The sequence below is a fragment of the Phocoena sinus genome, chromosome 8 (assembly GCF_008692025.1).
Source record: "Phocoena sinus isolate mPhoSin1 chromosome 8, mPhoSin1.pri, whole genome shotgun sequence".
Taxonomy (NCBI): Eukaryota; Metazoa; Chordata; class Mammalia; order Artiodactyla; family Phocoenidae; genus Phocoena; species Phocoena sinus.
The window spans coordinates 55,414,910-55,441,161 of record NC_045770.1 but is presented as its reverse complement, the minus strand read 5'-3'; the positions used below and the strand labels follow the sequence as shown (position 1 = coordinate 55,441,161).

At 55.4% G+C, this 26,252-nt stretch overlaps 1 protein-coding gene across 1 annotated transcript in view; it reads left to right on the top strand.

Moving 5' to 3' along the window:
• The window catches only part of MYO7A (myosin VIIA), a 103,994-nt gene that overhangs the window by 37,496 nt on the left and 40,246 nt on the right, over nt 1–26,252 (top strand). The window contains exons 15-31 of the mRNA XM_032641629.1: nt 448–554; nt 6,353–6,490; nt 8,375–8,533; nt 8,954–9,046; nt 11,153–11,247; nt 12,509–12,593; nt 13,135–13,353; nt 13,811–13,918; nt 14,926–15,135; nt 15,520–15,723; nt 15,997–16,173; nt 16,599–16,688; nt 18,237–18,364; nt 20,546–20,672; nt 21,867–21,986; nt 22,525–22,698; nt 23,594–23,821. Of these exons, the coding sequence (XP_032497520.1) occupies nt 448–554; nt 6,353–6,490; nt 8,375–8,533; nt 8,954–9,046; nt 11,153–11,247; nt 12,509–12,593; nt 13,135–13,353; nt 13,811–13,918; nt 14,926–15,135; nt 15,520–15,723; nt 15,997–16,173; nt 16,599–16,688; nt 18,237–18,364; nt 20,546–20,672; nt 21,867–21,986; nt 22,525–22,698; nt 23,594–23,821 (2,462 nt within the window). The remainder of the gene's footprint in view (nt 1–447; nt 555–6,352; nt 6,491–8,374; nt 8,534–8,953; nt 9,047–11,152; nt 11,248–12,508; nt 12,594–13,134; nt 13,354–13,810; nt 13,919–14,925; nt 15,136–15,519; nt 15,724–15,996; nt 16,174–16,598; nt 16,689–18,236; nt 18,365–20,545; nt 20,673–21,866; nt 21,987–22,524; nt 22,699–23,593; nt 23,822–26,252) is intronic.

Here is a 26,252-nt window from a genome sequence, read left to right as displayed (position 1 = left end):
CTTTGTATTTTGTTGCTGGAGGAGACGTTTGTCCAGGTGCAAGCACTCCGGTAGAGGGTCCTAGGTCCCAGCCTATCTCACCTTCATCCAAAAGACTGAAGCTGGCATTTCAGGTGTTGCGGTGGTTGAGCTGGCAAGGTGCCCCGCTCCCTCCCGGGGCCTGAGACTTCCTGCCCTCCGCTTTGGCCAGGCCGGGAAGAGGTGAGCTGTGAGGCTGGGGAGATGAGTTCCAGCGCTGGCTCTGCCCCTCGCTTTCTCTGGGACCTTGGGCAAGCTACTGTCCTCTACAGGCCCCAGAGTCCCCAGCTGTAAAGTGGATGTGGTTGAACTAGGTGGCTTTTGAGGGTCTTCCTGGACCAGGCGTTGTGGCTTCAGGGAAGGGGTGAGTCTCGTCAGGGGGAGGCTGCCGGAGCTGACGAGGTGTGACTGCTCTTTGCCGCCGCCCAGGCTTCCTGGAGAAGAACCGGGACACCCTGCATGGAGACATCATCCAGCTGGTCCACTCCTCCAGGAACAAGTTCATCAAGCAGATCTTCCAGGCTGACGTCGCCATGGTAATGTCGGGGTGTGGTTTTCATTGGGCAGGAAGGGCCCCCAGAAGCCAGGCCGGTATCTAGATGCCCCCTTGTCTAGTGGCTTCAGCTGAGCTCCTCTGGCCATAGAGCAGGGGTGGTGCTTTGCTGTGGTTGCGGAGGGGCTGGAGGGCCTCCAGTATCCTCCTATCGGGTCCTCTTGTACTAATGAGGTAGAGTGGGTGGGGTGCAAGGCCCAGAGAGGGATCACGTGGGATGCTGCGGAGCAGAGCTTGATCAGGACTCGGTTTTCCATGGGGGGGGGGGCCCTCCCCTGCCCTGACTCCAGCAGCTAACAGGGAGCACGGACAAAGAGGGGACATCCAACCTTGAGGACGCGGACGGGTGTGGGTGTTCAGAGAAATGGGCACAAACGGCATATTTGCACCAGCCCTGGACCTCAAATTGGGGGGGGGTGGAGAATTTTCCTACCCTCGACATTTCCTTTGTCCCTAGCGTTTTAGCCTGGACTCCGTAGTAGTGGGCTCAAGCCAAATTCAAATCCCAACTCCACCACCTTCTCAATGGGTGGACTTGTTTCTTGCAGGATTGTATGCCTTTTTATCTCATATTTTCCTCCTGTCCCATGGCTTCCTGGAGAGTGCATGGAGGGGCTCAAGGGGAGGGCAGAGCCGCTGCCCCCTCAGTGCCTGTCCTGCTGCCTGTGTTGCCCCCAGCCTCCCAGAAGCCCAGACCACTGCCCTGAGGGTTGTCCTCTTTCCCTGGTGGATTTTGCTCCCTGTTTTCTGACCCGCCACGTTCTCCTTGCCCCCCACCCCATCTCGCCGTGCACTGTGGTTCCTGTTGTAGTTTCTCTGTGGTTATTCATCGGGCACTCTCCGCCAGTCAGCGGCTTCTGCGAAGGTAAAAGACCCCAGCCTGGGGCCGGAGGATGGCGGGAGAGGCCTCAGCAGCCCTTGGGGCTGGGCTGTGTCCTCAGCCCCTGAGGCACTGAGGCTTGGGGAAAGGGCCCTTTTTTCTTTATTGTTTTGGAGTGTGCGTTTTTGTGGAGTGGTTTGTGGAGTGCTTTGATTTTTGTTTTCTGAGTTGTGTGGACTTCAGGCATCTCAGTTTCTTAAAGGAGGAAACTGAGCCCTAGAAAAAGAGGTGAGACCTGCCCAGTGTATCGGGGCAGGGCTGGGACTCGAACCCTTCTCTCCCAAGTTCTCTGCCTCCACAGAGTCTCTTGGAGGCATCAAGGCCTGCTCCTTCCATCAGGCCCTACTAAGGGTTTCTACGTCCATGACTCAGTCAGATCCTCTGATTAACCTTGTAGATCAGGAGAGACAGGTGGTAGTATTTTCTGAATTTTGCAGATGGGGGACTGAAGCTCAGAGTTGGAGTGTGGTTCACTCCCAGTCACCGCATCTGGGGGAGCTGGGACTAGAAGCCACTCCCTGCCCCCTGACCTCCTTAGGCCCGGGAGCACCATCCCTGGTGTGTCCTGACCACCAGCTGCAGGTCATGCGTGGCTCCCAAGGCTCTTTGGGCCCCGAAGATGCTGGGTACCCTTAGCAGCAGCATAGCTCTGGCATCCCTTCGCCTCCCTTTTCTCTTCTCAGCCCTCAGTTTCCTCTCTGTCTAATGCTGACATCCTCTCACATTCGCTCTTAACGCTGGGTCCCCCTTCCTTCCTGCATGTCTGGCATCCCCCTGCTGCCTGGTGCCTTGCAGAGTTCTGGCACACACAAAACCACTGGTAGTGCAGGGCCCCCAGCACATCAAGAGCAGGGAGGTCGTCTGGAAGGAGGCCTCTGTCCTCTGCCCGCGGTCGGCCCCAGGCCAACACTGTGGCCCAGCCGGTTGATGGGATGAACGTAGGGCCACCACCAGAGAGGGGCCCAGGCGCCTGGAGCTCCAGCACCGGCAGTCCCCAACGTGAAGCCCACAAACTGCCGGTCGCAGTGTTGGTGACACAGGTGTGGCTCTGGACTCTCCCCCAGTCTCTCCTGTCCTTCTGTGGATGCCAGCCCAGCCCCTACCAGGCCTACCCACTCGTCCTGGTCTTGGGCAGTCCCGGAAGACACTGAACCCATCTTTTCCTCCTACTTCTCTTTCCCAAGCCCGTGGAGGTGTGTGAGGACCTCTCCATGAAGTTTCCTGTTCTAAGCCCCCTTCCCTGAACTCTGGGAATAGAACCCACTTGCTGAGGAACCGTGGAGAGGTCCAAGTGTGAGACTGTGGGGTGTCCAGAAGTGGCCCGCTCCCGAGGGAGTTTTTGGAGCACAGAATGAGAACATGGCAGTGACAGATTTGATACCAATTACATCTACTCTTCTGGCCCACTTAGGCAACCCCGTGAGCAATTACTATTGCCCCTACCTTACAGATAAAGTAACTGAGGCCCAGAGAGGCCAAGGTCTTTGCTAGAAGTCACACAGCTGGTGACACACAGGGATTGTTTCCAGGTCTGTCTCAGGGAGGTGCAGGGACTTGGCCAAGGTCACATACAAGTGAGGGCTACAGTGAGGCTTTCTTGTCCCTGCTCCTTTTCACTGTACTGTACTATCTGCAAGCTTTGCCTCAAGGAAAGAAAAAATACTTTGTAACTGTTGGAAACATGATAGCTCTGTTAAAGGAACAAGGAAATGGGCTTGGTGAAGTGTGGATGCTGAGTCAGTTTATTGGATGACAGCGTACCAGCCGCAGCGCTCTCCTTAGGGTGAGGGCCCACGTCCTTCCGGTGATCTGACCTGTGTCCTGCGCAGGTCCCCAGCCCCTGAATTTCCACCCTTTTGACTCTTGTGTCTGCCTCCTCAGGGCGCCCCGGGCAGCCCCACCCCAATCGTTGCCGCTGGAGGGAGCAGCAGGGCGGGGCGGCTCTTCCAGGGCGTGAACACCACCCCACCCCCAACCCCAGGCACATGACCCAGGCGCCCTGAGTCCACAGGACGCTGGTTCACTCCTTATGCAGGTGGCTCCTGCTGACAGTGACTTCCCAGCCCCGATCACATCATGCTTAGGCACCTGTGCCTCACATCCCCTCCGAGGCATCATTTAACGCTGACCATTGGACTTCTCACTTGTGCCTTTACTCCGTCCCTAGTTATCTGCAGATTATCTCAGAAAACAACAAATGTCGGAAAAGATGACCTTTCCCCTCACTGAAACAAAACCAAATCAGAAACCAGGTGGCCAGGGAAGTGAGAGCAGATCCTGGGATCATAGGCCCCATTCACTCGTTCCTTCCTTCCATCACAAATACGTACTGAATGCCTTTTATATGTCAGACATCGTCATATGTGCTGGGGACACAGTGAACAAAACAGAAAGAAACCTCTGTCCTCGTGGAGCTTGTGCTCTAGCAGAAGGAGGAAATAGTTAATAAGCAAATAAATAAGTGTATTACGTAATGTTAGATGGTGACTTATGAGATGGGGAAAAATGAAGGCGGGAAGGGTGCTGGTGGTGGGGCTTTGCAGTTTTGAATAGGGGATCAGGAGAGGCCTTACTGAGAGGCTGGTGAGGAAGTGAAGAAGCCAGCCACGTGCTTTCTGGAGGAAAAGCATCGCAGGGAGAGGGAACAGCAAGTGCAAAACCCTAAGGTGCTTTTTAAGCCCCAACCTGCCCTGGGAAGAGCATGGAGGCAGGGGTGGCTGGAAGGGAGGGAATAAAGTGGTGGAGAGGCTGGAGGTAACTGGGACCAGGTCCTGTGGGGCATGTGGGTTCTTACAAAGGACCTTGGCATTCATGCTGAGTGAACTGGGGAGCCACTGAGGATTTTGAGCTGGTTGGGGGAGGGGAGACATGACTGGATTTGTGTTTTAACAGCCTCACTCAGTATCACCGTGTCGATAGTGGAGTGGAGGGCGGTGTGGAGAGTGGGCAACAGAAACAGGGAGACCGGTTTGGAGGTTATTGCAATAACGAGAGAGCCATGCAGGCAGCTTGGACCAGGCTGACAGTGGAGGAAGTGGTAAGAAGGGGTCAGATTCTGGGTCCATTTTGGAGGTAGAGCCAATAAGATTTGCTGACATATTGGATATGAGAGAGGAGGAGTTGGGAATGGTTCCCAGATCTGTGGCTTGAGCAGTGGGACGATTTCTCGGAGTTCAGCACCACTTCGGTTCAGCAAAGCGTTGTTGATTGTTGCTGTGCTGGGCCCTGGGGCACAGCAGTAAACTAGGCAGACCCGCCTGTTCTCACCGGGCTCACAGCTCAGCAGGGAAGACAGAAAGTAGTTCCATAGTGCTGATCGAAACCGAAGGAGGGTGTGTCCTATGTGTGTGTCTGTGTATATGTGTGTACATTTGTGTGTTATGTGTCTGTGTGTGCTGTGTGTGTATTTCTGTGTATGTGGTATGTGTGTGTTTTGTGTGTGTGTCTGGTGTGTGTGTGCCATGTGTATTTGTGGGTGGCGTGTGTGTCTGTGTTATATGTGTGTACATTTGTGTGTTATGTGTCTGTGTGTCTATGTGTGCACACACGTGCTCCTGGCAAGGCCTCTAATGCAGGCTGTGTACAGCCCAGCCTGGACAGCTTCCCCCCCTAACTGGGGGTCACCCAGTGCCACTGCTGGATCAGGTTCTGGGGCAGACTTGGGGGCTGAAGACCTGACATTCACCCTACCCCAGTGCAGACACTCCTCAGCTTCTCTTGGCAAAATCCTAGAATATGTTCCAGATAATACTAAAACAGAAAACGTGGCAAATTTCAGAATAGCAAGCATTTGCTGTTTCTTGGCAAGTTTCATTTCATTCCGGGGGCGTGTGGACTAACTTTAGAATGGGTTAAATGCCTCGCCCTTCCCCCACATATCTCACGCATTGACATCTGCATCCTTGGTTTTTGGTGCTACAGGATATCGGATAAAATGATGACTCATTTAAAATATAAAATCTTACAATAATAATCAAATTCACTAATAAAAAATCCTCACCCCGAAGAAATTGCCAGGAAGACAATAACATCAAAATGCTTTGGAATCGAATGTTGTTTCTATGTCCAATTTCTTGGTCTGAGAGGTTCTGCTTCCTGTTTGCTTGTTGCTCAGGTCCTCCCCCAGGACCCCAACTCATTTCATAGTCTTCTGAGAGGGGGACCCCAACAGGGCAGGGAGGTGCAGGGGGTCGCTGGCCGGCTCACCCAGATAGGGCTGGTGGAGCACGGGGCCCCTGGGCCTTGGTGCTGGACGGCGGCCAGAGGCCAGCTGTGTGCCTTCCTAGGAAGCTTATCTGGGTCTGCCCCGCCCCCCTGCTGCTGACCTGCTAATCCCACAGGGAGGGCAGAGGGTGTAGGTAGCACCGCCGCCCTCACGGGTTGCTGTTTACTGAGACGGACTCTCACAGCCTGGTCAGCTAGATAGGTGGCACTATTCCCGTTTAGGAGACTGAGGCTCAGTGTTGCTTAGTGACCTGCCTAAAATCACGGGACTCGGAGGTGGTGAGCCAGGGTTTGAATTTAGGTCTGTCTAACCCATCTCTAGAGATGACCCCGTCGTCCTGAGGCGACCAAGTCTGGCCACTCATTTATACTGGGAAGGGAGGATGGAGACTCAGAGAGGGGCTGCGTCTTGCCCAGAGTCATCCAGCACACCAGGGCGTGTGCCGCGCTCCTGGGCCCGGGATCAGGGAGGCTTTCCAGAAGGGGGTGCGTCTGGGATCCAAGCTCCAGCGCAGACCAGGCGGGTCACAGGAAAACCCATGTGCCTGGCCAGCCTGCTTCCTTGGGCGGCTCTCCCTCAGGCCCTTGACCAGCTGACCTCTCCTCTCCTGCTTCCCTTCCGGAGGGCTGGAGGGGTACGGGTCAGCCCCTCCCATCGCTGTGGTCCATCCCCCCAGGGCGCCGAGACCAGGAAGCGCTCGCCCACACTCAGCAGCCAGTTCAAGCGGTCCCTGGAGCTGCTGATGCGCACGCTGGGTGCCTGCCAGCCCTTCTTCGTGCGCTGCATCAAGCCCAACGAGTTCAAGAAGCCCATGGTGAGCAGCCCTGGCCTGGGAGGGGGCGAGGGGGAGGCAGATAGGACCAGCCTGGGGGGTGGGAGGGGCTGGGCCATGTGAGACGTTGTGCTCTGTGGGGAATGGCAGGGCCCCTGAGGGGCTTAAAGAGCAAAGTTCCTATTTACTGGAGGCAGCAGGTGCCCTGGAAAGAGCCTGGACTCTGTAGTCGTGGGCTCGAGCCGGATTCAAATCCCAACTCCACCACCTTCTCACTGGGTGACTGTAGACAAGTCACTTCATTCTCTCGTGCCTCAGTTTCCTCACAGATGGAAATGGGACTGATCATACCCACCTCCTGGGGGTATTCCATGCAATAATGCATGCAAACTGCCTGGCGCCTAGGAAGGCACTCAGTAAATGGCAGCTGTGTTTCTTGCTGTGGCCCTGACTTTGAAAGCCTTCTCTCCTTTGGTCCAGCCAATGGCCACCTCCTCCTGGAACCCTTCCTGGATTCCTTTGACTGGTTGGGAACATTTTCGGTTTTGGCTTTTCTGAATAACATCTGTTGAGCCCTTTCTGTGTGTCCGGAGCAGAATGGATTGTCTCTCCAGAGCCTCATTTAATCCTTCCCAACAGCCCAGGAGGGAGGGACGTTTATGGCCCCACGTTCGAGATGTGGAAGCAGAGGCTCAGGGAGGTTGAGGGGCTTGAGGGTGCAGATCCAGGAGCCTGGGCCGCCCCTCCCTGGGAGCCCTCCCCTTCCCCAGCTCTGGGAGGTGTTGTTTACCACAAGCCTCTTCCCAGAGATAGGAGGGGAGGCCCAGGGGAAGCTGGGGCCTGAGGGTCTGGGGAGGGACGGAAGGCGGGAGGCCAGTACTGGGCCAGGGAAAGTGCCTGTAGGGAGAGGAAACAGGTGGCGGCAGCCAGCCTTCCGCATGCTAACTCTGTCCCCTGTCCCCTGCCTGGAAACGTTCCCCAGAGTGGGCTGGCCAGTCCCCCTGGGGATCAGGACGGGGTCTTCAGGGGCGTGAGAGTCACAGAGGGCTCCAGCGGGCTCCCCTCTAAGGCAGGAGGTCCAGGGGACCGAGACCAGGGCCCTGTAGTTGGGCACCATCTCTCTTGCTCTCAGATGCCTCTGGAACCTTCTTTGGGCTGACCTCAGCATCTGTGGCCTGGCCCTTGGCTGCAGGACCTCCTCCCTGGGCCTCCTGCCTCCTGTCCCCCATTCCCGTCCTCCTCCCCATTGCAGTGAGAGACATGGTTCTCAAACACAAATCTGACCCGGTCACCTTCTGCTTCCCTAGCCTGGCCTCTCAGGTCCTTCACAGCCCATCCAACGACCCTGCTGCTATCACAAAAATGACTTTGTGCCAATTAGAAAAACGTATCTCTTCCTTAAGGAAGGTACTTTGCTGTCAGCAGCCAGAAAGTTGTCTGAAAAACTATCAATCTAAGATGGCTATAATACGAAGGGCGACCCCTGGGGTTGTACAAGGCACCCACCACCTGCACAGCCATAATCCTGGCATGGATTAGCCTCCTCAGTCCCCATAAAATCCCCCAACATGTCCTGTGCTTTCAGGCTTGCTCACCTTTGCATGAGCTAGCCCCTCCAGCACGCTCTCTCCTGTCAGGGTTAGAGCAAAGGTCCTCCACGAAGCCCCCTCGAGATGTCCCAAGGGGAATTAAGCTGTCTGTCCTCTGTGCCCTCAAAGCACTCAGCTCACCCCACACGAGGGCCTCATTCCGTGCTGCTCCGTGGGGTTTGGACTGCAGAGCCGCGTCTGGTCCCGCCTTTGCTCCTCATCTGCTGTGTGACCTTGGCCTCTCGGGGCCTTTGTCTGGGGCCAGGAAAATACAGAGCAGGGCTGGCCTCCCAGCGGGAGCCTCCAACCCTGACGCCCTTGTCTCCTTGCTTGGCAGTTATTCGACCGGCACCTGTGTGTGCGCCAGCTGCGGTACTCGGGGATGATGGAGACCATCCGAATCCGCCGAGCCGGCTATCCCATCCGCTACAGCTTCGTGGAGTTCGTGGAGCGGTACCGAGTCCTGCTGCCCGGCGTGAAGCCGGCCTACAAGCAGGTACGGAGCTGGGGGCATCGGCGGGCGGGCGGGCGGGTCCCAGCCCTGGGCTGGGCGAAGGCCCCACTATTCTCATTGGAACAGTGTGCTGGGCGTGACATCACCTCGGCCACCTCAGGTATGGCTGGGAAAATTGGGGTCAGGCAGTGGAGTGCATCTGAGAGCTTCCATCGCCATGCTTGGCTGGTATGGACTTAACACGTGTGGTGAGTGGGCCCTGGCTCTTAGCTGGAGGCGAGGGTTTTATAATCATCGGGCCGAGCTAAGGAGAAAAGTGAGTGTCAGAGACGGCAGGGCCCAGCTGCGACCACACAGAGTTAGGGCCAGAGCTGGAGCGAGAGCCCTGCCTCCCAGCCTTGGGAGGGACACCAGGTGGTCTTTCCTCTAGTGGGGCCACCCATTCTCTTATGTACCCCACAGGATGACCTTCAGGGGACATGTCAGCGCATGGCTGAGGCTGTGCTGGGCACCCACGATGACTGGCAGATTGGCAAAACCAAGATTTTTCTGAAAGTGAGCACGGCCTCTGAATCCGGCTGCCTTGATGGGGCTGTGGGCTCCCCGTCACGGTGGGAACAGGTCCTAGGGGTGTGCTATAGAGGAGTTGCAGCACCGAATGGGGTCAGTGCTGGGCCTTTGTGACCCTCCTGCCCTGCAGCTGTGGCTGGTTGGAGCGGGTAGTGGAGGGGCAGTTGGTATTTGAGAGCATCTATGACCTGGAGGTGGGGTTGGAGCAGTGACCCCGGGTGAGGACACCGAAGGCCAGAGGTGGGCTCATCAGGGAGGCCTGGATTCAGTCCTGACCCTGTGGTTGTCTGTCTTGGGAATTTGGGCAGGTCACTGGCCGTTTCTGAGCCTCATTTTCCCATCTGTAAAATGGGATGTGCTTGTGGTAGGGGCTCTTGCGTGTACCTTTGGTCCATTCCCTTTTTTCCTGCCAGGCGGGGCTCACGCTAGGCTGTGGTCAGCCGTGTGCTACTCACCTTGCTCTCTGGTGTCCCCGGGCCTGTTCCCGCGCTCCCCGAGCAGACACCTGGGGCCCTCTGGCTCCCACCACAGCTTGGGCAGGACTTTGGGGGCTGGGCGGTCAGGGAGGGGGCAGGGCTGGGAGCAGGAAGCTGGGCCGGGGGAGCTTGCTGGAGCTGGCGGAGACGGGACAGCTAGAGCGGGGACAGCGTGAGCGCTAGCTTCTCCATTTCCATTTCTGCTGTTCTAGATTTCTGGCTGTCCTGGGTGATGGGGCAGGGCTCCTTCCTCTGCATAGGGTGGGCCCAGGCAGCCCAGGGAGAGGGAACGGGGGAGCCAGCCCTGCGCTGGAGGGAGTCCTGGGATCTAGTTTAATTCCTCCCTGGCTGAGGGGCGTGGGCTGGTGCCTTCATATCTCTGAGCCTTCATCTCCTCATCGGAAAAATGTGTTGACTGTTCCCTGCCTGTGTGTCTCACAACTGCCACCTGGAGAACACGTTCCGTGGGCCAGGCCCCAGTGGGGGCTTTTTGTCCATCATCACTCATTTAGTCATCACAGCAGCCCGTGAGGTAGAATTATTATGCCCGTTTCAGAGGCTTAGCACGTAGAGGTGAGGTGCGCATGGTCAGGCGCTACCCTGGAGTGGAGAGCAGGGCTTCCAGACTGCGGTTCTGATGCCCAGCCCACATGGGTAAGGGAGGGAAGGCATGCGGCATGACGGCATCTAGTCCCAGAGACGTCATTGTCCCCATCCTCCACATCCTCACTTTTCTGGGCTCTTCGGAAACCAGTAGTGGTTTCTAGACCCCAAACATCTGCTTCTCATTCATTCCCTCACTCGTTCAGAAAGCCTTGGCTGAGCAGCCCCTCTGTGCTGGGCCCTGTCCCCAGGTGATGTGTCCTGTGATTATCAGATGCATGTTCCTCCCCCACCAGACCGAGATTCCCCAGGGCAGGGCCCAGGTCTGCCTGGTTCATTGCAGCCTCACCCTAGCACTTAGCACATGGCTGGCACATGGAGATATTTGATTCATGTATTGAATGAACCATGAGTTTTGTCCAACTGGAGTGAGGGTTAGGGGCTCAGGGGTGAGAAGGAGAGGGGGCTGGAGAAGTGGGCAGGGCCTGATGGTAGAGGACCCGGGTGCCAGGGGAGGAGACCCCGGGAGACAGTGGGGTATCTCTGTGAGATCTGTCCTTGAAGGAAGGCCAGAGGGGGAGCAACAGAGGAGAGGAGACTGGTTAGGAGGCTGTTTCTAAGATCCTGGAGAGAAACGATGGTTGCCTGGCTCAGGCCAGGGGCTGATGTGACAGAGACACCTAGAAGAGCTGGGACTTGGGTAGAGATGGCCATAGGATGAAGCCAGTGTGTGTGCGTGTTGGGCCTCCGACTCCATGCAGTCAAATTAGGCGCCCCCTGCTCCCTTTGTCCCTCCCAGACCTCTGGCATCCACCACGACAGTACCTGTCTGTACTTGTGGCAGTGAGAGGCTGCCCCATGGGGCCAGAGCAGGAGGGTTGGGAGCCTTTGGGGCCCAAATGAGCCCTAGGCCTGGGCTCTGAGTGAAGGAAGAGGGGGCCCACCTGGGGCGGCCTCACCTCTGGGACTGGAGAGGTTGGTAGGGGTGCCGCTCAGGAGCTCTGCCCTCCAGGACCACCATGACATGCTGCTGGAGGTGGAACGGGACAAGGCCATCACTGACAGAGTCATCCTCCTCCAGAAGGTCATCCGGGGCTTCAAAGACAGGTTCGTACCTGGACCAGCTCTTCCCCGCCTCAGCCCACATGTGTGTGCGTGTGCGTGTGCCTGGCTCACCTCCGCTCCTCCCACGTGAACACGGAATAAACACCCATGTGCACACACAGAGACATGCACACACGTGCACACAGGGTCATGCGAACAGGGTTGAACGCTCAGACACGTGGACCCATCTGTGCCCCCGTGCCCAGTAACACAGTACCCCCACCTACACACAGGCTTGCACATGTGGGTACATAAAGCACACAAGTGGAACCTCTGTTGGTCTCAGATGCCCGATGAAATTTCCCAAAGAGGAAATTTGAGATTTTGTGAGTGACAAAGTGTGTCCCATATTCCATGTAAGGGGCGTGTGTACAGCTGTGTCAGTTCTCAGATGGGTAGGGCTGACTCTGGAGTGTGATTCAGGCTCCGCAAAAATCCCACAGCCTGCATCTTTTGCAGTTCATCTGGTCACTCCCTTCCTCTATCCGTCCACCCACTTGTCCATCTGTCTGTCCATCTGTCTAGCCATCCTTTGTCCATCCATCCATCTGTACATCCATCCACCTGCCCCTCCATTCGTCTGTATGTCCATCTGTCCAGCCATCCTTTGTCCATCCATCCACCTGTCTGTCCATCAACTTGTCCCTCGTCCCACGGCTGTGCCCTCGTTTGTGCGTGTATCCAGGAATTGGCTTGCTGGCTCACCCACACTGACGTAGCCATCCTTCACTCCTCCCTTATTTATTTCCACGTTCAGGAGACACCTGCTGTTTGATGTGTGGTCTCTTGTCCTCCATCAGGTTGAAGGTGACTGTCGGCCTGTAGAAGCTGCCTAGTGTACACAGGGAAAAGCATGGTGCTCAGTCAGTCAGAAGACGAGGACCCCAGCCCCAACCTCATCAAGTCTCATTTTCCTCACCTATAAGATGAGGGAGTTAGGTACTCAGTAATAAGTGATGTTTACAGTTTTCAAAGTGTTTAATCTTTATTTACTGACTACTCATACATTTATTCATGAGTAACCTTCTGAATGTCCACCTTACTGGGTTTATGTGACAAGGCTATGAGGCAGGCAGGGCAGGTATTATTCTGCCCATTTTACAGATGAGGAAGCTGAGGTGCAGAGAAGTTACGTGCCTTTGCCCAAGGTCATGGAGCCAAGGAGACACAGAGCTGGGACTCAGCCCTGCTCTCCTAATTCCAACCGCCCCCCCCCCCCCCAGGACCCTGGCAGAGGTCCTACTGCATCACACTGCTGTTTTAGGTCCAACTTCCTGAAGCTGAAGAGTGCTGCCACGCTGATCCAGAGGCACTGGCGGGGCCACAACTGCAGGAAGAACTATGGGCTGGTGAGCCTCCTCGAGGGAGCTGCTTGTTGCCTCACGAAGCCTTTGAACCTGGCCCTGTTGCCATAGCAGCAGGACCTACCTGTTTGCAGGGCCTGGCTGACCTCTTAGCACCCTGCCAGCCCCTACCATTCCTCTAGCCCAAAGGCCGAGTCTGGTTTTTGCAGCTCTCGCCATCTGGTCAGCAATGTTTGTGCTTTTCTTCTGGAATGTTTTGGTGGGTGATGAACACCTGGGTTATTAAACACCTCAGAGGGGGCCAGGAACGGGTGTGTCACACGGACCCCTGTGAAGGAACTGGCCTTGGGGCTGGGGAGGTGGACAGGAAGGAGGCCCACTCCTGGTCTGAGGATGGGAGTCTCTTGGGGGGACCGCATCACAGGGGAAGCCAAGGCCACTCCCTGGGAAACTTTGGTCTGAGAGGAGACAGCTGTGCCTTCGGGGCATGCAGGTTGGAGAGTGGAGCCCGGGGCAGTGACCTCCACTGGGCAGGGTTGGTCTGGAATCAGGGCCCGTGGTTCTCAGCAGGTGGCCATCCTTGCAGATGCGGTTGGGCTTCTTGCGGCTGCAAGCCCTGCACCGCTCCCGGAAGCTGCACCAGCAGTACTGCCTGGCCCGCCGGCGCATCATCGGGTTCCAGGCCCGCTGCCGCGCCTACCTGGTGCGCAAGGCTTTCCGTCATCGCCTCTGGGCCGTGATCACCGTGCAGGCCTACGCCCGGGGCATGATCGCCCGCAGGCTGCACCGGCGCCTCAGGGCTGAGGTAAGGGTCCCAGGTCCACAGCAGCCACAGCTCTGAGCCCTGTGACAGCTGTGTCCTCCGAGGGGTGCTCTTCCACCTCAGGCAGACATATCGCCCCCGCGTGTGGCCTGAGCCTGTCGGGGGGTGGGGATGTAGGGCTCTACCTCTTTGGAGGCCTGCACAAGACTGGATCCCTCATTTCCCTCTTTCCAGCCAGGGGCAGGGCAGGGGCCCAGTCCCTGTTGTGACTCTTTGGGAGGCCAAGGTGAACCTGCTTTGGCTTTGGGATCAGCAGTGCCCCCAACCCGCTGTGGCACCTGGAGGGGTTCTCATGTGCCTCAGTTTCCCTCTACCAAATTATTTGGCAAAGTCATTCCCAGTCCCAGAACTCAGCCGGGGTGGGGTGGGGTCAAGCTGGCGGGAAGCACCGTGAGGGTCACACACGGTTTGGCGCGCACCCTGCCGCCCCCTCCCCCAGTACCTGCGGCGCCTGGAGGCTGAGAAAATGCGGCTGGCGGAGGAGCAGAAGCTCCGGAAGGAGATGAGCGCCAAGAAGGCCAAGGAGGAGGCTGAACGCAAGCATCAGGTGAGCTGGGGATGTGCTGACTCCTTAGACATCCATTCACTGGTTCAGCAGCCCTCAGCCAACACCGGCTGTCCAGCCTCTGTCCACGCGACCTTCCTTCCTTCCTTCCTTCCTTCGTGTGCTGGGTGCCTGTTCTGTGCCAGGCCAGGCCAGAGGGCTGTGGCTCCAGAGCGAGCGGGTCCAGGCCCTCAGCTGTGTTGTAACAGGATAAACAGCCTGAGCCGGGGTGGGAGCCCCCAGCCATGTGTAGCTACAGAGCACTTGAAAGAGCAAAGCATTGTCAGTGCAAAATACAGACTTGATTTCTTTTTCTTTTTGGCCACGCAGTGAGGCTTGTGGGATCTTAGTTCCCCGACCAGGGATCGAACCCGGGCCCACGGCACTGAAAGCACCAAGTCCTAACCACTGGATTTCCAGGGAATTCCCAATTACACACTAGATTTTGAAGACTCAGTTAAAAAAAAAAAAAGGAATATAAAATATCTCAGTACTATTTTTTAATATTAATTACATGTCAAGATAATACTTTGGAAATATTGGGTTAAATGAAATACATTATTAAAGTTGATCTAACCTATTTTTTGAAAAACTATTTTGAACATAGCCACTGCATATGTGGCTTGCATTATATTTCTATTGGACAGCGGTGGTCTAGAGCCTATACCCAGTGGCTCTTGGATTTTGGGGTTGGTGTGGTCCCCTTCGGGTGGGGAGACCTGAGCAGGCTTCCTGGAGGAGGTGGTCCCAGCTGAGCCTCGAGGCAGGCAGGTGACATTACTGTCTGAGCTTGTTGTGAGCTGTCTCTGGCTCAGCACCGGGCATCTGTCTGCACTGAGCTGTGAGGGATGAGCAGGCGTGTCCCAGGGTGGAAAGCCCCGAGGCTCCGTCCTTCCCAGCGGTCAGGAGGGCCCCGAGGAGGTTGGGACTCTGGCCTGGCTGCTGCAGGGGCTCCCGTGGGCTCCCCACGGGGGCTTGCTCCCTGACGCTGCATCACCCCCACCTCGCAGGAGCGCCTGGCCCAGCTGGCCCGTGAGGACGCAGAGCGGGAGTTGAAGGAGAAGGAGGAGTCTCGGCGGAAGAAGGAGCTCCTGGAGCAGATGGAGAGGGCCCGCCACGAGCCCATCAATCACTCGGACATGGTGGACAAGATGTTTGGCTTCCTGGGGACTTCGGGCAGCCTGCCAGGCCAGGAGGGCCAGGCACCTAGTGGCTTCGAGGTACCAAGCTGGGGAAGGGGCTGGAACAGGCCCCAGTGTGGTGCCGTCCCTCCTCTCGCACCCCTCTGTGTTAAAGTCCTCGTGGTCCCCTCTGAGCAGAAGGCAGCTGTGATGACCTGGGACGGGGCTGCAGCCCCAGGCCCTGTCCAGCCACCAGCCTGCCATATGACCTTGGGCCAATCACTGTTCCCCTCCAGGGCCATTCACAAACCTTTATTCATTCATGTGTTGAGGATCTACCTTGCACTGGGCTGTCTGGGGAGTGAACAGGATGAACAGCACCCTACACTTCTGGAGGAAGAGCTGGCCCTACAGGGACAGGCTGGGGGACTGCAGCCCAGCCCCATTTGCCCCTATGGCAGGGAATCCCTTTTGTCTCCCCAGGACCTGGAGCGCGGGCGGAGGGAGATGGTGGAGGAAGACCTGGATGCGGCCCTGCCCCTGCCTGATGAGGATGAGGAAGACCTCTCCGATTATAAATTCGCCAAGTTCGCTGCCACTTACTTCCAGGGCACGACCACGCACACCTACACCCGGCGGCCGCTCAAGCAGCCACTGCTGTACCACGACGATGAGGGCGACCAGCTGGTGAGGGCTGGGGCTGTCTGTGCTGGCAGCGCGGCTGCCGAGGGGCTGGGGCCCAGCTGTGCAGGGACCAGGGCTGACCTCATCCCACACCCAGCCTGCAGCCGGGGCACAGGGCGAGGCCCCAAGGAACACCCACAAGGCACTCAGCTCAGTGGTCCTCCTCCGGTTGGCGGGAGTGGGGTTCCCCAGCCTCTCCCCCACCCCTGGGTCATTTTGATGGCTTCAGCCACATCCTGCACTCGGGCTCTCTGACTGGCATGGGTCTGTCCCCAGGCGGCCCTGGCGGTCTGGATCACTGTCCTCCGGTTCATGGGGGACCTCCCTGAGCCCAAGTACCACACGGCCATGAGTGACGGCAGCGAGAAGATTCCTGTGATGACCAAGATTTATGAGACTCTGGGCAAGAAAACATACAAGAGGGAGCTTCAGGCCCTGCAGGGCGAGGGCGAGGTGAGTCGCAGGTGCCCTCTGGCCAGGATCCCTTCCAGGACCCCCCCAGCCTTAAGGGGTCCTCAGCAGAAGGAACACCCTAAAATTTGCCTCTGCCTCACCTCCCTGACCCCTGCCCTCCTCTGTCTACTCCTGGGAACGAACAGTGTGAGCTTGATATAAACTGTAAAGTGCTGACCACGATTGAGGCCACATGGCAGGGCAGACAGGCTTTGCAGTCAGAGCCAGCTTCAATCTTGACTTGCTGGGAGGCGGTGGGTGGGTTATTACACTTTTCAGTCTCAGTTTTCCCATTTGTCCCTTGGCTGATGGGCTGGGGTGGTACACGTTAGTGTGGAGGTGAGACAATTCTAACCACATTGTCAACTGCTCTTGTCATTACTTTCGGTCCACTCGTTTGACTCTGACCCCTGTTTGTCCGGCAGGCCCAGCTCCCCGAGGGGCAAAAGAAGAGCAGCGTGAGGCACAAACTGGTGCACTTGACCTTGAAGAAGAAGTCCAAACTGACAGAGGAGGTCAGAAAAGACCCTGCACGGCCTTGGTGGCCCAGGCTGGGGCAAGGATGGGCTTGGGACCAACAGGGACAGGAGTGGAGTGGATACTGTCTGTGCTCAGGGGACCAGGACGGCCAGCAGGACAGCGTTGGATGTGATCAGGCAGACAGGATGCAAGGAAGAGGGCGCTGTTCTCAGGCTGGGGTCGGTCAGGGATGCTTCCCGGAAGATGGGCCACGAGAGCTGGGGAGGGCTGGAGTGGCAGATGGTGAGAGGGAGGACATGCCAGGGCATGGACCCGTTGCCTTTGATCCAGGGACCTTTTTTTTCTTACGGTACGCGGGCCTCTCACTGTTGTGGCCTCTCCCGGTTGCGGAGCACAGGCTCTGGACACGCAGGCTCAGCGGCCATGGCTCACGGGCCCAGCCGCTCTGCGGCGTGTGGGATCTTCCCGGACTGGGGCATGAACCCGTGTCCCCTGCATCGGCAGGTGGACTCTCAACCACTGCGCCCGCAGGGAAGCCCTGATGCAGGGACATTTTAGTCGATGAGAATTTTCTGTGGGATAAGAGTGCCCATGGGGCATTAACACTATTAGTTTGTCTGTCATTCATTTAGTCACCTTGTGTTTTCTGAGCACCGTCCTGGCCCATTGTTCCAGGACTGTCCAGGCTGGGAGGGCCGACAGACACAAACTAAGGCATTCACGGTGCAGAGGGACTGGTTCCTCCGTGCCCCTGCTTTTGTGCACACCGGTCCCTCTGCCTAAAATTCCTCCTTCCTCTTCTGTGCCTGGGGGGGTCCCCTCCTCCAGGAAGCCTTCCCCTCTACAGCAGAGTCAGGCTGTTTCTCCTGGGCTTCCTCAGCCTGCTTTGTCTGTGTCCTCATTTTGTTCCCCATCTGAGGCTCCAATCCAGTCTTGTAGCTATGTTACCCCAGATCTGAGTCCCAGCTCCACTGCTCGGTATCCAAGGCACCCAGGGAAGAAAATGCCTGCTAGTGGCTTCCTGGGATGATGGCATGAGATGATGGCCGTGGGTGCTCAGCAGACATGAGGACTGCCTGCAGGGGCGTGCTCCCGCCACTCACCCTGTTTCTGGGCAGAGCGCGGGGCTGGCGTTGTGGCTCATGTGGAACCAGAGAGGAAAAGCCCATCTATAAGAACCCAGGCCCAAGGCTATTCACACAGGAGCCGGGGAGTTAATGACAGGTGATGGTGGCCGGGTGTTTGGAACCCAGGTGTACTCTGGGTGTCGGAGTGGTGTGTGGCCCACCTCAGAGAGATAGGGATCCCATCAGGAGTCAGAGGAGCCCCTGGCCTGGCTGAGGGGACTTCCCTGGGGTAGGGCTGGGGGTAGATGTCAAGGAGGCTGCAGTGGAGCCTTATCTCCAGAAGCGCGTAGCACCGGGCCAGGTATCCACCCAGCATCTGTTCTGCACGGGCGGGGCTGTGACAGTGGTGGGGAGCCAGCTCTCTGGCTACTCCCAGGATTCTGCTCTCCGGGGGAGTGGGCAGACTCAGGCAAACAGCAGGGCCTTGGTCAAGCCTTGCCCCTCCCTGTGGCCCAGGTGACCAAGAGGCTGCATGACGGAGAGTCCACGGTGCAGGGCAACAGCATGCTGGAGGACCGGCCCACCTCCAACCTGGAGAAGCTGCACTTCATCATTGGCAACGGCATCCTGCGGCCAGCACTCCGGTCAGTGCCTGAGGGGCAGGGGCACAGGGAGGGGGCAGCTATCAGGGGAGGCATCCCGCACTTGCAGACCTGCGAGGCTTTTGTTGGCTGAGTGGTAGCTCTGTCACTTTAAGAGCTACCAGGCCTGGGTTTAGCTCTGCTGCCAGCTGGTTGTGTGACCTTGGTAGAGTGATTTCAGCTCTGTAAGCTTCAGTTTCTTCATCTGTAAAGATGGAATAATAAAAGTACCTACCTTGTAGGCTTGTGGGCAGATAAAACTATGGAAAGTGTGACACAGGACCTACACAGTGGGCACTCAGTAAACGGTAGCTGTTGCTAGCATTATCTGACATACATCTTCTGCTGTAACCCTATCCCTGCCGGCACCTTCGGTGTACCCAGCCCAGGCCCGTGGTCAGGGTTACTGTGGTCAGAATGCCTGGGATCCTGCAAGTGGCTCCTTCCCCACGCAGGCCCAGGAGAGGCCTTTGCTCAGGTCCCTGGGGTGTTGGGGAGGAGCTGCGATGATCCATGACTTTCCAGGAGCAATTACGGAATCAACTCAGCTGCATCAGCGGAGGGAAGGCAGATAGGGTTTCTCTGAGAACTCCATCTGCACGGATGGCTGGTTAGGAGAGCTGATCCCGTGAACTTGTGTGTGCTGGCTGGGAGGACAGCAGGATGGGCCGGGTGGGGAGGTCAAGTGTCATTTTCCCAGTGGGAGACATGAGGTCCAGAGAGGAAGAGGTTTGCCCAGGGGTCACCGGCCTCCCTTTCATTGCTCCTCGAGGCCAGTGACTACCTCGCTCGCCAGAGATGTAGCACTTGGGACCGCCAGCCTCCAGGAAGAAAAGGTGGCTGCCCAAGGTATGTTTAAGGGCAAGAATTCGCCTCCCAGTTATCTCACCATCAGACCTAAAGGGGTACTTCTGGAGAACACAGTGCCAGGAGCCCTGGACCGTCAGAAGGCTGGGGTGCCAACTCCCTGAGGGGCCATGGCTAATCCCTCCCTCCTCCCGGCCTCCGTCTCCCTGTCCATGAATCGAACGGGGTCAGGGGCTCCCAGCTACGGGTGATAGTTGTCACTGGTCTGTAGCAAGATGGGAAAAATAAGGATGTTTCTAAATTTGATTTATTTAAAGCACTGTTGTTTGTTCTGAGATTTTGCCCTTCCTACTTTTTGGATATTAAAATTACATTTGTTTTATAAAATGATTGTGATATAGATAGTGGGCAGGTGCTGTGTGTGTGGTGTGTTTTAAATGTCCTTATTGTCTTGATAATAAGTTAGCGATGTCCACAATTTATTTTGAGGTTGCATTGGTCCATGAGCTCTCAAAATTGGGGAGCCACTGAATTAGATACCTGCCCTTCACAGAGGGAGGAGCAGCAGTTAGTGCCCCCTGGTGGTCACTCCATCTTGGTGGGTCCCGCCCTTGGCCCTGGAGGGGGCATGCAGCATCTTCACAGCTGCAGCTAGGCTGGCATCTGCGGGGGTTTTACTGTGCTGGGCACCGTGCCAGGTGCTGTATAAGCCTTGGCTCATTTTTCTTCACAGAAATCCTGTGAGGAAGGGGTGGTATCATTTCCCTTTAAAATGAAAACAAAACGAAAAACTACCTTCATTGCTTTAATCTGATTGCAGAAGTAAAGCATGGCCATTTAAATATTCAGATATTATAGCACTATATCAAGAGAACGTCATTCCATCCCCCAGAGCAACTCCCCAGCTGTCCTTCCTGTCTCTGCTCTGCCAGTTACCATTAGTAGAAATTGTACCTGCTGCCATGTCTGTGGTCTAGGCTCAGGTGAACTCACCTGCCCAGGCCGTGCAGCTTGGTGAGGGATGAGGCACGTGGGGAGCCTGTGCTTCTCATCAAAGTGGTCACCAGTGACTGGGGCCACTGTGCCCAGGAGCAGGGTATGCACCACCCTCTGGATCATGGGGCCCCGGCCGTGGACTCTGGACTGGAGTCAGGAACGTGCGTGCTTCGTGCCTGCTGAGCCTATCTCCAAAGCTAGACCCCCTCCAGTAGCCGCAGAGCCCTGGGCTCAGCCTTCTCCACCTGGCCTCACCTGCCTCCTCCCAGGTGGTCTCTGGCAAGTGGGAGAGCAAGCATCCTACCTGCTGCTGGGAGGGGTGGGGCTTTCCCTCTGAGGCAGTGCGTCTCCCGTCCTTGCCCCCCATCCCCGCCTGCCTAGGGATGAGATCTACTGCCAGATCAGCAAGCAGCTCACTCACAACCCCTCCAAGAGCAGCTATGCCCGGGGCTGGATCCTCGTGTCTCTCTGTGTGGGCTGCTTCGCCCCCTCTGAGAAGTTCGTTAAGGTAGGGGAGGCTTTTGGCCTCCGGGGGTGGGAAGGGGAGCCGTGCCCAGTCCCTGGGGTTGAGGGGCAGAGCACGGGGAAGAAATTCAGAGGGGCTTGGCAATGAGGCCCTGCCCGGGTCATCTCCTCCCAGGCCTCCCCACCTCCGCAGGGCCCATCTTCCTGGCCCCCTCCTCCTGGGCATCCACCACTGCACTCCATCTCCTCCGAGCCCCATTTTATTTATGCGTTTGCTGGGCTTGACAACAGCGCCCCCTAGACCCTCCACATGCTGGTCTGAAGCACTTCCGTTCATCTCAGGCCCTTTCGTGACTCCTCCTTAGTGTCAGGCCCTGGGTGCTGGGGACACAGAGGCAGAGCAGGTGACAGCTGGCTCAACCCAGCTGGTCAGCGCTGCGAAGAGGGAGGGCTCAGGGAGGTGGGCCCTGGAGGAAGAGGAGCAGTTAAGCTGGGTGAAGGGGGTATGGTGTGTGGGGTGAGGCAGGAGGTGCAGCTGAGACTAGGCAGGGCCGGATCATGGTGGCCGTGCTGCCAAACGTGAGGGAGGTGGACTTGATCTGGAGGACAGTGGGGAGGCCTGGAAAGCCGAGGAGGGACGGGGATGGATGGGCCTTGAGGAGCGGGTTCAGTGTGGGTGGAGGGACCAGAGGCAGGAGACCCGGTGAGGCTGCTCTGACGGTCTGGGTGTTACCGACCTGGGTCCTCTTTAATCGATAGAAGTTGATAAGGGGTCAGACAAGAAATTCAGGCAAGGCTTTACTGGGACTCGTGCTGCTTTAGCACGAGGGAGTGAGAACAAGAAACAGGGGCCCTTGCTCACTCCCTGAGCGGGGGCGGGCTGGTCCCTTTAATAAGGTGAGGGCGGTGGCGGATTGGTGGGTCGGGCTGGAGGGGGGGCTTAGGTGGTCTGCCCACCCCCTTGGTGGTGCTGTACGCAGGGGTCATGGGCAGTTCCCTGCTTTTGCTCCTGGCAGTTGGTTTGTGGCCTTTTTGTATCCTGTTGTTCATAATTGCCCTGACTGCACATGTATGCGGTTTTTAGTCCCTTTTGATTTCTTTGTATTTTATTGCTGGAGGAGACGTTTGTCCAGGTGCAAGCACTCCAGTAGAGGGTCCCAGGTCCCAGACTATCTCACAGGTGGGGAGGCCGAGGGAGGCTGGAGTGGGGCCCCCTCAGCTGGTCCTCTGTCCATAGTACCTGCGGAACTTCATCCACGGGGGACCACCTGGCTATGCCCCATACTGTGAGGAGCGGCTCAGGAGGACCTTCGTCAACGGGACACGGACACAGCCACCAAGCTGGCTGGAGCTGCAGGTGTGGCCCCCGGGCGTGGGTATGTGTGTGTCGCCAGTGCACCCCAGTGCCCCAGAAACTTTGCCTACTTTGGGATTCTGTGGTCATTCAAGCACCCACCCTCAGGTTCTGGAATTTCAGGCCTACTGGAACAGGAAAGCCCACAGTGGTGATGACTCCCATCTGCTGGCTTTATAGTCAAAGTGACTTGGGCAGGGGGTTTCCTCTGTGTCTCAATGGCTTCATCTACAACATGACAGTAAAGATGTTCATTTCACAGGGTCTTGTGATGGTTACATGACAGGAGGGCAGAAGCCCCTGAATGTGGCAAAGCCCAACCACCCAGCCCTAGTGCCCCACCTCAGGGACCCTGAAGGTCCTTTCAGGGTGGGGAGCACAGCAGGGCTCCCTGGGCACCTGTGACCAGGGACAGGCAATGTGCCGCGGGATGCTGAGGTCCGAGGGCTCCAACCCCATAGGGAGCAGGGAGCCAGGAGCTCAGAGGGAGTGAGATGTTCTGAAGTGAAAGGATTCCCACAAAGCCTTGGATCACGTTCAGGCCACCAAGTCCAAGAAGCCCATCATGTTGCCTGTGACGTTCATGGACGGGACCACCAAGACCCTGTTGACAGACTCGGCAACCACGGCCAAGGAGCTCTGCAACGCGCTAGCCGACAAGACCTCGCTCAAGGACCGCTTCGGGTTCTCCCTCTACATCGCCCTGTTTGATAAGGTGAGGCTGGCCCTGATGCCCCTCCTCCTGGAGCCCTCAGGGTCACCCACCAGCTCCCACCCCAGTGCTGCCACCTACTGGCTCAGGTGCCCTTGCGCGGTTACTGACCTTCCAGGGCCTCAGTTTCCTCCTCTGTAAACCAGTGGTAACCCTGGTCCTGCCCCAGCTCCTTAGGATCGTGGAGAGGTCCTAAGCACCCAAAGAGAAACTCAACAGCACACTGGTGATTGAAATCCAGGGCTCACTGCACTCGTATGTGCGCAGGTGGATTCAATCCTCTGCTGGTGACAGAAGAAGAACATGGCAGAGAGAGAGACAGCCACTGGCTCGCTGAGATTCAGTTTTCCCAGTTGCAAATGGCCATGTGATTCCTTATCAGGTTGCTATGGTAGTTCCTCTTCACTTGTTACTGACCAGCCAGAGTGTATACCTCCCGGGGCACATCTGGGCTTGGAGTCTTCTCTGCTGAGCTGGCCCTGGGAGTGGGTGATTTTGCCTCCACACCCAGCATCACCACCCACAGCAGAGGTGACCCCCAGCCCTCACCCCAGCAAGTCCAGTGATAGGCACATGTTGTCTGATGCCGTTTGCCAGGACTTTTCTCACCAACAGCTACCTCCCGTGTTTTCAGTGGCCATTTGTCCATCAGAGTTTCACCAAAGGCTTGTACTAGGAAATGGGAACTCCCATGTGGCTGTGCCAGCTCAGAGCCCATGAGTTAGGATCCAGGGGTCCCGTGCTGGTCTGCTTCCTGGGTGACCTGGGCAAGCCCCTCCTCTCTCTGAGCCTTGGTTTTCCATCCAAATGAGAAGAGTTGGCACAGTCAGTGTCTCCTTGTGGTCCTTCCCGGCCTGCTCACCCTTCCACTGGGTGACCTCCAGCCCTGTGCCCGCAGGTGTCCTCCCTGGGCAGTGGCAGCGACCACGTCATGGACGCCATCTCCCAGTGTGAGCAGTATGCCAAGGAGCAGGGCGCCCAGGAGCGCAACGCCCCGTGGAGGCTCTTCTTCCGCAAGGAGGTCTTCACTCCCTGGCACAACCCCTCAGAAGACAATGTGGCCACCAACCTCATCTACCAGCAGGTGGTGCGAGGGGTCAAGTTTGGGGAGTACAGGTGTGAGAAGGTGAGTGAGAGCTAATTTTCTGGCTGAGTTTGTTTGGTCAAGTCACCTGTGTGCTGAATTGGGCTGAGTGTTGCTGCCCTTGACTCACCATCAGCGAATGTGGAGGTTAGCCAGATGGAGGCTGGGCATTATCTAGGCTTCTCCTGGATTTGACACGATCTATAGGAGCAAGGGCTTTGAAGAGTAGCCTGAATTCTGCAAGTAGGAGCTGTTCCTGCTTTGCTGCAGTGACTGTACATGCTTCAGAACTTGCTGTATTGTTCTTTTTTTTTTTTTTGACCTCTTTAGATCACTTATTTAATTTATTTATTTGTGGAGTATATTTGATTTACAATGTTGTGTTAGTTTCAGGTCCATCCATGTTGCTGCAAATGGCATCATTATTTCATTCTTTTTTATGGCATCATTTGCAAATATTTTCTCCTATTCTATGGGTTGTCTTTTCATTTTCTTTATGACTTCCTTTGCTGTGCAAACCTTTTAAGCTTAATTAGGTCCCATTTGTTTATTTTTGTTTTTATTTCCATTACTTTAGGAGACGGGTTGAAAAAGATTTTGCTTCAATTTATGGCAAAGAGTGTTCTGCCTATGTTTTCCTCTAAGAGTTTTATAGTATCCAGTACATTTAGGTCTCTAATCCATTTTGAGTTTATTTTTGTGTGTGGTGTTAAGGAGTGTTCTAATTTCATTCTTTTACATGTAGCTGTCCAGTTTTCCCAGCACTACTTATTGAAGAGATTGTCTTTTCTCCATCATATAGTCTTACATCCTTTGTCATAGATTAATTGACCATAGGTGCATGGGTTTATTGGTGGGCTTTCTATCCTGTTCCATTGATCTATATTTCTGTTTTTGTGCCAGTACCATACTGTTTTGATCACTGTAGCTTTGTAGTATAGTCTGAAGTCAGGGAGCCTGATTCCTTCAGCTCCATTTTTCTTTCCAAAGATTGTTTTGGCTATTTGGGGTCTTATGTTTTTCCATACAAATTTTAAGATTCTTTTCTTCTAAGTCTGTGAAAAATACCATTGGTATTTTGATAGGGATTGCATTGAATCTGTAGATTACAGTGGGTAGTATATTCATTTTGACTCTTCCAATCCAAGAACATGGTATATCTTTCCATCTGTTTGTGTCATCTTTGATTTCTTTCATCAGCATCTTATAGTTTTCAGAGTAAAGGTCTTCTGCCTCCTTAGGTAGGTTTATTCCTAGATATTTTATTCTTTTGGATGTAATGGTAAATGGGATTGTCTCCTTAATTTCTCTTTCATATTTTTCATCATTAGTGTATAGGAATACAAGAGACTTCTGTGCATTAATTTTGTATCCTGCTACTTTACCAAATTCATTGATTAGCTATAGTAGTTTTCTGGTGCCATCTTCAGGATTCTCTATGTATAGTATCATGTCATCTGCAAACAGTGACACTTTTACTTCTTCTTTTCCAATTTGTGTCCCTTTTATTTCTTTTTCTTCTCTGATTGCCGTGGCTAGGACTTCCAAAACTATGTTGAATAATAGTGGTGAGAGTGGACATTCTTGCCTTGTTCCTGATCTTACAGGAAATGCTTTCAGCTTTTCACCATTGAGAATGATGTTTGCTGTGGGTTTGTCATATATGGCCTTTATTATGTTGAGGTAGGTTTCCTCTATGCCCACTTTCTGGAGAGCTTTTATCATAAATGGGTGTTGAATTTTGTCAAAAGCTTTTTCTGCATCTGTTGAGATGATCATATGGTTTTTCTTCTTCAATTTGTTAATATGGTATATCACATTGATTGATTTGCGTATATTGAAGAATCCTTGAATCCCTGGGATAAATCCCACTTGATCATGGTGTATGATCCTTTTAATGTGTTGTTGGATTCTGTTTCCTAGTATTTTATTGAGGATTTTTGCAACTATATTCATCAGTGATATTGGTCTGTAATTTTCTTTTTTTGTAGTATCTTTGTCTGGTTTTGGTATCAGGGTGATGGTGGCCTCATAGAATGAGCTTGGGAGTGTTCCTTCCTCTGCAATTTTTTGGAAGAGTTTGAGAAGGATGGGTGTTAGCTCTTCTCTAAATGTTTGATAGAATTCTCCTGTGAAGCCATGTGGTCCTGAACTTTTGTTTGTTGGAAGATTTTTTTTTTTTTTTTTCTCGATACGCGGGCCTCTCACTGTTGTGGCCTCTCCCGTTGTGGGGCACAGGCTCCGGACGCGCAGGCTCAGCGGCCATGGCTCACAGGCGCAGCCGCTGCACGGCATGTGGGATCCTCCCGGACCGGGGCACGAACCCGTGTCCCCTGCATCGGCAGGCGGACTCTCAACCACTGTGCCACGAGGGAAGCCCAAGATTTTTTTTTTTAACATCGTTATTGGGGTATAATTGCTTTACAAAGGTGTGTTAGTTTCTGCTTTATAAAAAAGTGAATCAGTTATACAT